The sequence below is a fragment of the Oncorhynchus nerka genome, linkage group LG18, assembly GCF_034236695.1.
Source record: "Oncorhynchus nerka isolate Pitt River linkage group LG18, Oner_Uvic_2.0, whole genome shotgun sequence".
NCBI lineage: Eukaryota > Metazoa > Chordata > Actinopteri > Salmoniformes > Salmonidae > Oncorhynchus > Oncorhynchus nerka.
Genome location: NC_088413.1, coordinates 64,103,972 through 64,116,062, shown reverse-complemented (window position 1 = coordinate 64,116,062; position 12,091 = coordinate 64,103,972). Strand labels below are relative to the sequence as shown.

Sequence of the window (12,091 nt, the reverse complement as noted above, 5' to 3'; positions counted from 1 at the left end):
AACTCCTGTGCCTGCAGGGTTCAAGGTTCTCCTCTGAGCCCACATCCCTGGTCTGTGATGACGGCATCTCAGGGTGAAACCCTTTGAAGGGAATGTAGGATAAATACACAGAGGAGCGGATCTTATTAACATTTACCCAAGAGGGGAGCTGCTATTTGATCTCCACTCTGTTGCATAACCAAGAGGAGAGAACGCCTTGAATAATCCATGTTTCAAGAAAGCCACATATCTCCCAACTTCCCACCGTCGACTTGGCTGTAATCAGCTGTAACGAGACGCGAGATTCTCATTACTATCTATACAGAACAAAAATATAAACGCAACATTTTCAAAGATTTTACTGAGTTACAGTAGATTTTACTGAGTTACAGTTAATATAAGAAAATCTGTCGATTGGATTTCACATGACTGGGAATACAGATATGCATCTGTTGGTCACAGATACCTTAAAAATAATAATTAAAAAGTAGGGCCGTGGATCAGAACACCAGTCCGTATCTGGTGTGACCACCATTGGCCTCATGCAGCGCAACACATCTCCTTCACATAGAGTTGACCATTTTGTTGATTGTGGCCTGTGGAATGTTGTCCCACTCCTCTTCAATGTCAGTGCGAAGTTGCTAGATATTGGCAGGAACTGGAACACAGTCATACATGTCGATCCAGAGCATCCCAAACATGCTTGAAACATGTAAAGTGTTGGTCCTATGTTTCAAGAGTTGAAAAAAAAGAATCCCCGAAATTTCCATACGCACAACTGTTGTGCACACATTTGTTTACATCCCTGTTAGTGAGCATTTCTCCTTTACTAAGATTATCCATCCACCTGACAGGTGTGGCATATCAAAAAGCTGATGAAACAGCATTATCATTACAAAGGTGCACCTTGTGCTGGGGACAATAAAAGGACACTTTAAAATGTGCATTTTTGTCACACAACAATGCCACAGATGTGTCAAGTTGAGGGAGCGTGCTGACTGCAGAAATGTCCAACAGAGCTGTTGCCAGAGAATTGAATGTTCATTTCTCTACCATAAGCTGCCTCCAACGTCGTTTTAGAGAATTTGGCAGTATGTCACAACCGCAGACCACATGTAACCACGCCAGCCAAGGACCTCCACATCTGGCTTCACTTGCGGGATCCTCTGAGAGGGGGTGGGGGAGTGTTTCTGTCTGTAATAAATCCTGTTTGTTATGGAAAAAGGACCTAATTTATTTAAATTGACTGATTTCCTTAATTGAACTGTAACTCAGTAAAATATTGGAAATTGATGTTGCGTTTTATATTTTTGTTCAGTATAGTTTTCTTGAACCTTATTTGTGAAACAGTTTTCTAAATGTTAAATGTGATGTTCTGGTGCCTCTAGTGTGATTCAGGAAGCTGATTGTGGACCTTATTACTAATAAATGTGTTTGTTTTTTATGACCACGTTTTCTTTCTGCTTGTATTTTGATGTGTGTATATTATGTAATTCGGGGCTCATCTATAAAATAAACCTTGGTCTCAGTATAACTCTGATAAAATAAAGGTTAAATAAAATAAACACAAAACAGTTATTTATGGGCTCCCGAGGCACTACATCTCAGTGCAAGAGGAGTCACTACAGTCCCTGGTTTGATTCCAGGCTGTATCACATCCAGCCGTAATTGGGAGTCCCATAGGGCGGCACAATTGGCCCAGCATCGTCCGGGTTTGGTCGGTGTAGGCCGTCATTGTAAATAAGAATTTGTTCTTAACTGACTACTAGTTAAATAAAGGTTCAATTAAAAATGTATATATATAAACAAAAACAATTGAGACCTACAGTGATTTAAAAATACAATTATAAAGACCGCATTCAGGCTTTAAAGCATCTACTTCATGTATGAAAAGCAGGGATTTATTCCCCAGCTGGAAGTAAGACCAGTATTTGTGGGGTCTTAGTATTGGATATTTCTCTCCAGTCTGACTTGGCATTACTCTTCATATGAGTCAGATTTTGAAGCTGGCGAGGCTGTTTTGATGCCCAATGGCTGATGGGATGCTCGGTGGAACCAGAGGAAGGGATGGTGGGTGCAGATTGCACTCCATGTTACCCATGCTGACTGACTGGCTTTATCAGCTGTTGCTTTGTATTCCAGTCTAATTGTACAAATGTTGCAGCAGCTAACCTACACATGCTGCCATTCATTATCATTCTGTTCACACTCAGACAAAATAATCCCCATTTGCCACAACTCTCACAGGGTTAGTTATTTCATGCCACTTGCTGATGCTCTCTCCATACCTCTGAAGTATTATGTTTACATCTCAATGAGAGAGAGCTGGATTCTGAACGTGCTTTATGGAGTGTGTTTCGGCTTTTTTCATCCAATTTGAAGACGGTATGTAATGTTTTATGGATATGTGTTCATGAAGGGAGTGAAACCTCCGTCTCTTTGAGCTGTTTTTCAGAGAGCTGTGTGTGTGTGTGTGTGTGTGTGTGTGTATAGAGGCTATAAGAACAGTATGAAGAGACAGCCTGCCTGCTTGCCTACGCACGGTACAACCAGTACCTTCCAGAAATCTGTGTTTTTGGCAGGAAGCTGAGAGCCATCTTGAACTGCTCACACACATACACACAGTCATTTAATATAGGCATATTGCCCTGCTTCCACAAAATATTTTTTTATTGGTAAAAAATATAACTACTTGCACAAGCACATTTAGACAACAGTAACCAGAACACTTGAACTGTTGAAAATCCTCTGGCAAATTAAGAAGTGCTGAAGCATCCACGAAAATAAGCTGCAATTATCAAAATGCTAATTCCTGTCTTGGTTCTGCAGGAGAGCTGCAGCTGTTTAGACATCTAGACCATTTGAAGCTAATGAAATGGTGCGCTGGCTGAGGAACAGGCTGCACATCTACACAACGGAACAAACCTCCAGCTCACATTGGCCTGCTCAAATCACATCAGACAGAAATGGCTTTGCTCTTTTTCAGACTGCCAGTTGTGTTACGTACATTTGAACCGGTCCAGAGGACTTGCAATGCTCAGCCGCTTGAAACAAACTGCGCTGTCCAACAAGGTAACAAGCAAAGGTGCAGTCAAGTAGTCTTCTTATGAAGAAGATGCAGTGTATGAACATGATAAAAGACATTTCAACTAAATAGGAAAGAAAGTTACCTTGGCAGAAAAAAAAATCTAATTACGTCCACAAATGTCCTAGCCAAATGCATACTGTTCTCTGCAGAAGCACGATTTAAACATTACAACAAATAAAAAATAAACAAGTGTTCAAGGCTTTCCCGACAAAATCAGAATTGTTTATGCGTCTGAAATTATTGTGTGCTTTGGAATAATAAGGTTGAAAAAAGAACCATGGAAAGCTGCATCCTACTGTACACAAGTGTCTAGCTTACTCAAGACTTGGTCTCGCACAACAAATAATTACTCCATAAAACCATATGGCAATGTATAATTCACATACAAACCAATGTAATAAAAAAAGTAAACCGTATGAACTACATGCAGTATCAAACTTGACAGGAGTTGATTTGGCACATTCTCCAACACGTGTGTGTTGGTATGTATTCAGATTGTTCACGAGGGCACATTGACATTCTTGTCATCATTTTATTGCATTCGTAAGGGGTGCCTGGGCATTGGATCATTATACTGATGCCCAGTCCGGTCCTCTCTTCTCTATACATGGGGTATGAAACAGGCTGCCAGGACCTCTAGTGATGCCTCCAGTGTGCAGGCAGCCGCCTGCAGGTGGCGAGCTGGGCTTAGCCATCTGCTCGCCCTGTAAAAAACAGTGTGTTAGAGAACGAACAACACGCGGTCTGCGCCACACATCACTGCCAGGGCCTGTCACCAGAGCAGCCATTTCAGGCCGGAGACAGCACATCTTCCCTTCCTCTCAGCTGTGTACAGACACACATGAGAACTTGACTGTGTTAAAGCGCAGTAGCAGCCCTGAGAAATGAGTTGGTGGCTGGAGTTGTGTGTGTGTGTGTGCTGACCAGCAAGTTCTTAACATGCAACAGTGTTCCCTGTCAGTCAGAGAGAAATGCTGCTTTACTTCTATAGATGGAGAGACCAGGGAGAGGTAGAGGAGAGCGAAGCTGACAGGTACTATAGGAAAGATGAATGGCACAGAGAAGTTGCTTTAACTTTAGCTTTAACTTTAGCCACACAATCTCCTGCAGGTGCTGAACAGTAGCATATGCACTGCTGACTCACTAAACAAGTCACATAGTGGAATACCTCAAACCGTTTTCTAGATTTGGAGGCACATCTGCCACATTGCTGCAGTTAATAATATATACCATTTAGCAGACGATTTTATCCAAAGCGACTTAGTCAAGCGTGTATACATATTACGTATGGGTGGTCCCGGGAAACGAACCCACTATCCTGGCATTGCAAGCGCCATTTTCTACCTACTGATCTACAATTCTAATAATCAGCCTGACTTTTCAAAACACAGCCCTTTTTCCCCATAACACTAATTGCATGTCAGACACAGTGTAATATGGGACAACATAAAGAGAGCATTTCCCAGACAGACCTGGGTGTAATGGTGGCTTGGTGCTTCCTGTCACTGGGCTAATAAAGGGGATTAGTGAAGCATCTCACAAGGCTTATGGGGCCATGGGGAGGGAGAGATGCCCCCCTAACCAACCTCAAAGTACAGGCTGACACCCCACCCCCAATCACAGACAAAGATATTTGGGCGCAGGATCCCGTTTCCATGGCAGTGAGGAGGCGGACAGCAGGATGAAAAGCACACACAGCCCAGTGAGGCAGAGGGTACAGTTTGTGTGGGTTTTTGTATCTGTGTGTGTGTGCCTCAGTGTGTGGTTGTGTAATCTATGTGTGGGTGGGTGTGAACTGTGCGTCTGTGGGTGTAGGAGTGTTTTGTATGCGTAATGCATGAAGTAAGTAGTGTGTAGCCCAGCCTGAAGAAGGCAGCTCCTTTTTGTTTTGGAGCTTAATAGTAAAGTATGTCATACAGTCCACTCTGCTGGAGGTGGGACTGTCTCTGTGTGTCTCTGTCTCTCACTGTTTGTCTCTCTTTCTGTCTGTGTGTGTCTCACTGTTTGTCCCTCCCTCTCTGTCTGTCTCTTTCTCTCTCTGTGTCTCTGTCTGTCTCTACCTGCAGGGTGAGTTACAGGATTTTGTTTATATGCCATTCTGTTCGATCTCCAAGCCCAGCACCCTTTGTATTAATTCTGACATCACTCTTTGTATTAATTCTGACAGCACTCTTTGAACAGTTTCAATGGGAAGGATAACATACTACAGCTTTTTAGGCATTGCGTTGGCTACACTACATACGTCTGTCTCTAACAGGCATTCCTCTGCAATATACACAGACAGGCTCCAAACAGCATGCTTAGGCAAAATATCAGTCTATTAGCTACCAAAAATAAGACTGACTTAAATCAGACCCAACAACTAGCATATCTAGTGGATAGTTCAAAACAGTAGCTTGCTTATGGAAAGGGAATTGCACGTACTGTTATTGCCTCTGAGACAATAATAGCAATATTGCCGACTTGCCGAATGGGTGGTTACCAAACGATTATTAGCAGCTAAATGATTGCTTATTAATTCAAACCTTTGGCGAGGAAAAGGAAATTAACGGGAGGCTTGTTATCAGCTAATCCATTCCCCCGGGAAGTCTTAATGGATTTACTGATGATTGCTGGGGTATCTGCATGTGTCGCTGCGGCTCCCCTCCCATTCTGCAGCGCTTCCCTTCCTCCCCCGGCTGCGCTGCATTTCACATTCACCATCCGTCCGTCTGTTCCAAGGGGCTGCTCGGGGAATACCTCCACTGCTTGTGCTTGCAGAACAGAAGAAGAGGGGAAAGAGAGACGCCATCAAAGTCCTTCCCCTCTGCTCTAGTCTCCTCCTCAATCTCTTACGCAGTGTAAGCCCTGGTTGTTCCCCTAACTGGTCTGCCTAGCAGTAGCAAGTGGCTTGTTGCTTTAGCCTACACATAGTCCTGTAGGCTGTAGCCTGTCTTATTGTCTAGTGGGGAGAGGGAGCAGTACTGGTGCTGGTCCTGCTGCTGTTGCTGTAGGAGCTGCTGTTGCTGCTGCAGTATGAGTTTGTTGGGGGGGGGCAGTAAGATCATGTCCTGGTGACCGGGCCTCTTCCCCGAGCAAGACACGCAGAAGATGGACCCCCCCACGAAGAGGAAGCCTGCCGACAGGAAGGCCACGTACACGGCCCCCCCGGGCTCAAACTTATTGCTCTCGTGCACACTGCGGTCCAGGAAGTTAGTGATGACCTCGTTGGTGAACCAGGAAGCGGGCACCAGGCACAGGAAGCCGGCGGCGATGAAGCAGCCCCCGCTGGCGATGGCCGCGTGCCTCTTGGAGCGCCGGCCGCCCCCCCAGCGGGTACATTTGAGCCCCAGGGATGCCAGGCACAGGCCCATGGCAGCCATCACACAGGACAGCACCATGGTGGTGCGGGCAGTCTGCAGGTAGGCGGGCAGCGACAGCACCGAGTACTTCAAGGTGCAGCTGAACATGCCGGTGCTGTACCAGGTGCAGTCCATCCACAGCCCCTGCATCTGGGAGATGGCTGTGATGATGTTGGAGCCCACGTCGGCACTCACCTTCCAATTGGGCAGCAGTGTGGCCACCATGGCCCCCATGATGCCCAACAGCGCCAGGATGAAGGCGAAGATCTGCATGCATGTGGATGCCATCTTCCTCCCGCTGCTGCCGTGGCCCCCCCCCTCCTCCAGGCAGCATCCACCCAGCCCCAGCCAGGCACCTCGTCTCCTCCACCCCTCACCCCAGACGGCTGTAGAGGATCCTGGTGCTAGAGCGGGCAGCGGCCAATCTTCAGCCCTTTTCCTCAGCGCCGGCTCCACTGGACTGGAGAGGAGACAGGAATGAGAAATTGAATTGAGCAGGTCTCTTCGTTTGTCTCCCTCTCTTTTCTCTCTCTCCCCTCACACTCTCTCTCTCCTCTCTCACCACACTCATGCACAGACTTTTCTTGCAGGAACAAAGGAGAGTGTGAACTGGACCGATGAGAGAGATAGTTGGAAAAGGAGACACTAGTTTTAGTGCGTGTGTATTTTGTGTTGCGCATGCCTCTCCTCTGTGCCGGCGCCTCATGGAACTGTTACTGAAGAGAATGACTTTCTGATAATTGTAATGCTCAATATGTGGACTTAAAGCTGCAGTGTCCTTATCACCACACTTCAATAAGGTTACCCCACCACAGTGACTTTAATATTAACACATTACTTCACATTTTTGTATCATTTTATCACTGATACAATAATAAATATTTTTGTTTAGAACATTTTATAGAACTTTGAAATAAGACAGACAATTCGTTATTTTTTTTATTTTAAGATGTTCACATTTGCCAGCATTGCTTTTTAATTTAAAATGTATTGATTATTCTTCAGTAAGGGTACAAGGGAAAACATCCTTTAATTATAATTGTTTATGATGTACAGCAAGAGAGAGCAATGTTGAGATCCTTACCTCGGCTGGTGCCGATATCCCTATGACGTGTCAGGTTGTTGGCAGTGATGTCTGTAAAAACACGAGGTGAGGAGGGTTCGAGGAGATTTTTTAGCCGTACGGATCCATTTCATGTCATCCATTTCCATAGCAACCGTATATTAAAGGACATCCTAGCCAGTCGTGAGCCACACGCGCTCACTCGGCACTTCTGAAAGGGGGTTGCTCTGCTTTCCTTTCAGTGCTGTAGAATAGACTCTCTCTACGTCACATGGCTCGTGAGACGAGCTGCTACAGAATAGTATGCACCATAGCGAAGCTTACTATGGTTTACACTGACACTAACTGTTTTTGTGTGTGTGAAGGGTCATCTACGTACTACTATATTTATTTTGCATTGCATTAGAATTCATTGAGTTGTTCAATGCACTTGTCACACAATGCTTGATTTATGCAGCAGATGATGGAGACAAGCAAACGTATTATGGACCAGCTCAGCCCGCTAACAGTCAAACTGCAATCAATCATAAGACAGAGCTGCTTCATTCCAATATTGACTCATTATTAGCTGGCTAGCTAGAGGTGGCATCTAGCCACCGGATTGTTTATCATAACTAGCTAATATTTATCTGAAACAATGTGCACACTTTTGGCTATATTCATTCTCCCTGTTAGCCTAGCCGTAGTTAACCCGAGCTAGCTAGCGATTAAATGTTAGCCTAATGACAGATACACCTGCTTTCATAATTACACAGATATCATAATAACAGTTCTGCTTCAGTGAGCTTACCTCCAGTCTCAAATGTTTAAGCTAAAGAAATGACAACTTTGTCCAACGTATCTATCTAACCAGAGAGACCCCGAATAACTTTCCACAACCACGTTGCTGCGTTTTTTCATCTATGCAAATAATGAATAACCCATAGCACCCTGGAAAATATAATTTATTCAACATTGTTTTACCTACACCCCCAGGTCAGATCTATAATCTAGCCTAATGAACACATGTTAATGTAGATCCTGAACTATATAGATTGAATTACTAGATACACATTGGGCACCAAATAATAATACAATGACACTTCTACAATAATAACCATATGAAGAAAACCTACTCCAAGCAGGTGGTAGTGGCTGTTCTGGCAGTGTTTTTCTTTTATTTATGTGGTAGCGAGTCCACTATGCCAAAACGGACACTCCCTAGAGCAGTCAGCATCAGCAACCACTCAGTGGGAGACTAAACTCACAGCTGCTACCCTCCTCTCATTGCTCCTCCAGTCCCCTCTGCAGAGGACGTCTAGTAGGGGAAGGGAGGGGCAAGCAGGACGGCCTTGATTCATGAATGACAAAGAGATGCGAAAAACAGACTGGGCTAATAGACGTGATAGTCTTGATAACGCAGATGTGTGTTTCCATAATTTTGCTGCATGGGCAAGATCATCATAAACAGCCAGTTTCAGGAGAATGATCTCCCCTCTCTCGCCACACCAGTAATGACCAAAATGGAGGTGGCAGGTATATCTGCTAAGTGATTGATTGATCTGTTTGTTTAATTTGGTCCAATGATCTACCTTTGTGGAATCCCCCAAGATATCCTCTCAGAGACTATTTCCACAGATAAGACATCACCAACACAATAACAGACACACACACACAAAGTATTACCTGAGTTGGTTGGCTGCTGACCTTTCAGACTTCAGTCTCCAGGCCCTCGTGGGCTGCTGCTGCAGAAGGAGAAATAGCCACACTATTTAAGCACTGTACTGTGTTTGAGTGTGTTTTTACCGACAAGATCCTTGATGCTAGTGATGTTCTGTTGGGAAATAAATAAATAACAGGGATGGGAGAGGGGGGGGTGAAGAAACCACAGTTAACATGTACCCAGGGAGTGCAGATGTGTGATGTGTGAAGACATGGCAGGCTATTATAAGCATGGCTCCTTGTTTTATCACTGCAGCCCCATCCTCCATGTTATAGCTCCAAGGCATGACTGGACACAAAGATTGTCCTTTCCTGAGATGAGGGATTTTATTGTTCAATTTGCATATTGTTTAATTGGTTTTGTGCTCATCATTTTGTAAAAGCCTTGTTATTTAACGTCACGGTCGGAGGTGTCATCATGCCCATTTTCAACATGCAGAATGTTTGTAAACCATCAGGGGAAACAGTGGTGACACGATGTGAAATTACCCAGGGTTGGTTTGATTTAGGGCCTGCATGTTTTCTTTACTAAGATTTACGACCAATTTTTGTTTTTTTTAAATGTCTTGTAAAAACAGCGTAGATCCTGTTTTGTTTGTTCAGTAGACACATTTTTTCCACAGTCCTAATCTCTCTTCTGACCTAGTGGAATTCTTGACTGTAAAGTTGGTGAGTTTTCCTTTGGAAAACAATTGAGAGGACCTGTGGATCAGGATGGTTTACCTGTGCCGTGGATCAGGATGGTTAACCTGTGCTGTGTGCCCAGGGCTGTTCTGAGAGTGTGGGAAACACTGGCAGACAGCACAGTGCAGCAAGGCACTAAGACAGGGCCCCCTCCAGCAAGTTGCCCATAGCTTTAGCTTGCCTAGTGCCTATACCTCCTGAGTGCCTGTCCTGTCCATCTGTGCTTCTGATTTAATAGAGGTTGTCTTCTGATGTAATGGGGCGGCAGGTAGCCCAGTGGTTAGAGCATTGGACTAGTAACCGAAAGGTTGCAAGATCAAATTCCCTGAGCTGACAAGGTAAAAATCTGTCGTTCTGCCCCTGAACAAGGCAGTTAACCCGCTGTTCCTAGGCAATCATTGAAAATAAGAATTTGTTCTTAACTGACTGTCCTAGTTAAATAAAGGTAAAATGAAAATGGAGGTTGTCTTCTGATGTAATGGAGGTTGTCTTCTGATGTAATGGAGGTTGTCTTCTGAGGTAATGGAGGTTGTCTTCTGATGTAATGGAGGTTGTCTTCTGATGTAATGGAGGTTGTCTTCTGATGTAATGGAGGTTGTCTTCTGATGTAATGGAGGTTGTCTTCTGATGTAATGGAGGTTGTCTTCTGATGTAATGGAGGTTGTCTTCTGATGTAATGGAGGTTGTCTTCTGATGTAATGGAGGTTGTCTTCTGATGTAATGGAGGTTGTCTTCTGATGTAATGGAGGTTGTCTTCTGATGTAATGGAGGTTGTCTTCTGATGTAATGGAGGTTGTCTTCTGATGTAATGGAGGTTGTCTTCTGATGTAATGGAGGTTGTCTTCTGATGTAATGGAGGTTGTCTTCTGATGTAATGGAGGTTGTCTTCTGATATAATGGAGGTTGTCTTCTGAAGGTTTTGTTATGATTAATGCATCTCTTTCCCCTTGAGGGAATCTTCCTTTTGATTGTATTTTACTTTCTGTATTCCACAGCTGTGTATTCCATTGTTCCTGGCTCCCCCCTCAGAACCTGCAGCAGTTACGTAAGACGGGTTGCTCAGGTGGTTTCGGCTAGCCACCCTGAGGGCCTGCCATCTCATCTTGGTTACGCTCAGAGGGAGATGACAAATTACTGCTCACACAACATTGGGTAGAGAGAGGGCTCGGGGAAAAGGAGTGGAAGGTAGAAATGGACAATGGGACTTGGAGAGCTACAGGGCAAGGCCAGTGTAATAGAGTTCCTTCCTGCAGAGCTCCCGGAAGGTCATAGAGATGAAATGTATAAGTGTTAATATGGATATGTGCGTGACTCCATATTACTGAGATGAGTTGGGTCACGGTCGTTGAGGGGGACAAAGGCAGACCTGTGGAAAATGACTAGGAATAAAAGAAAGTGTTAAAGTTCAGTTATGATTATTCAGTATACAGTATTAGTGTGCAAGAGGAAAAGTAGGTTAAGTCTCTGTAAATGTTTGAAGTCTTTGTTTAAAAGAGTCAGACTAAATTAGCCATGGAGAGGGCAGGATCATTTTTATGTAGATCCTTATATAACAAGCCAATTTAGAGTAGTGCAATTCATCTACAAATCATTAGGGATTATGATTTGCTTCCCTGTTAAAATACATGTTCGTTACAACATGAAGTTCTATTTACATTCCAATCATCCCACTAATGAAGTGCGGAATATAAAATGGCCTAATTCCTCCAGGAGTGAAATGAAAGGCACTATTTTGTGCTACCTGGACAGACCAGATGGTGGGTTGATGCTGCATCACTCTGGGTGTGTGCTTTGGTAAAGGCACACTGCAGTACCAAGGTATGAGACGGCCTCTCACCCAAATCATCCTAGCATGTTGAGGTGACAGGTGGAAAAATGGATTTTCCTCATGTCAGCCTTGTTCCACCCAATTGATGCAGATGAGTCCATCTCTGATGATAGCTCCTGTCACAGTTACTCTTTTCAGCCCCAGTATATCACAAAGCAATGCAGCGCTTCTTCTCCCTGCCCTGAAAGTCTACTGTAACTGGTGTCCAAAACCCTCTCGTCTTCTGACAACTGATAGTGATGTGAGCAGCCCAGGAGTTAGCTGTACTCCTATAGACTACAATATAGCTGGCTGCTCTGACAACTAGGCTCCAGTCTAGCAGTGGTGTCCCATGCCAAGGCGGTAAGGCAGTCGGTAAGGCAAGCGGGCGGGCAGGCGGTAAGGCAGGCGAGCGGTAAGGCAAGCGG

At 44.5% G+C, this 12,091-nt stretch overlaps 1 protein-coding gene and 1 pseudogene across 1 annotated transcript; one reads left to right on the top strand and one right to left on the bottom strand.

The window, feature by feature from the left end:
• The window catches only part of LOC115146333 (mitochondrial dimethyladenosine transferase 1-like), a 35,424-nt pseudogene that overhangs the window by 15,137 nt on the left and 8,196 nt on the right, over positions 1 to 12,091 (top strand).
• Positions 2,620 to 6,921, bottom strand: LOC115146331 (claudin-20-like). The gene has a single exon (XM_029688350.2). It carries the CDS (start codon positions 6,694 to 6,696, stop codon positions 5,971 to 5,973), a length of 726 nt encoding a protein of 241 aa, XP_029544210.1. The 5' UTR covers positions 6,697 to 6,921; the 3' UTR covers positions 2,620 to 5,970.

Bases quoted from the DNA above. Each gene is read 5' to 3' on its own strand.
- LOC115146331 (XM_029688350.2), bottom strand. From the start codon at position 6,696: ATGGCATCCACATGCATGCAGATCTTCGCCTTCATCCTGGCGCTGTTG.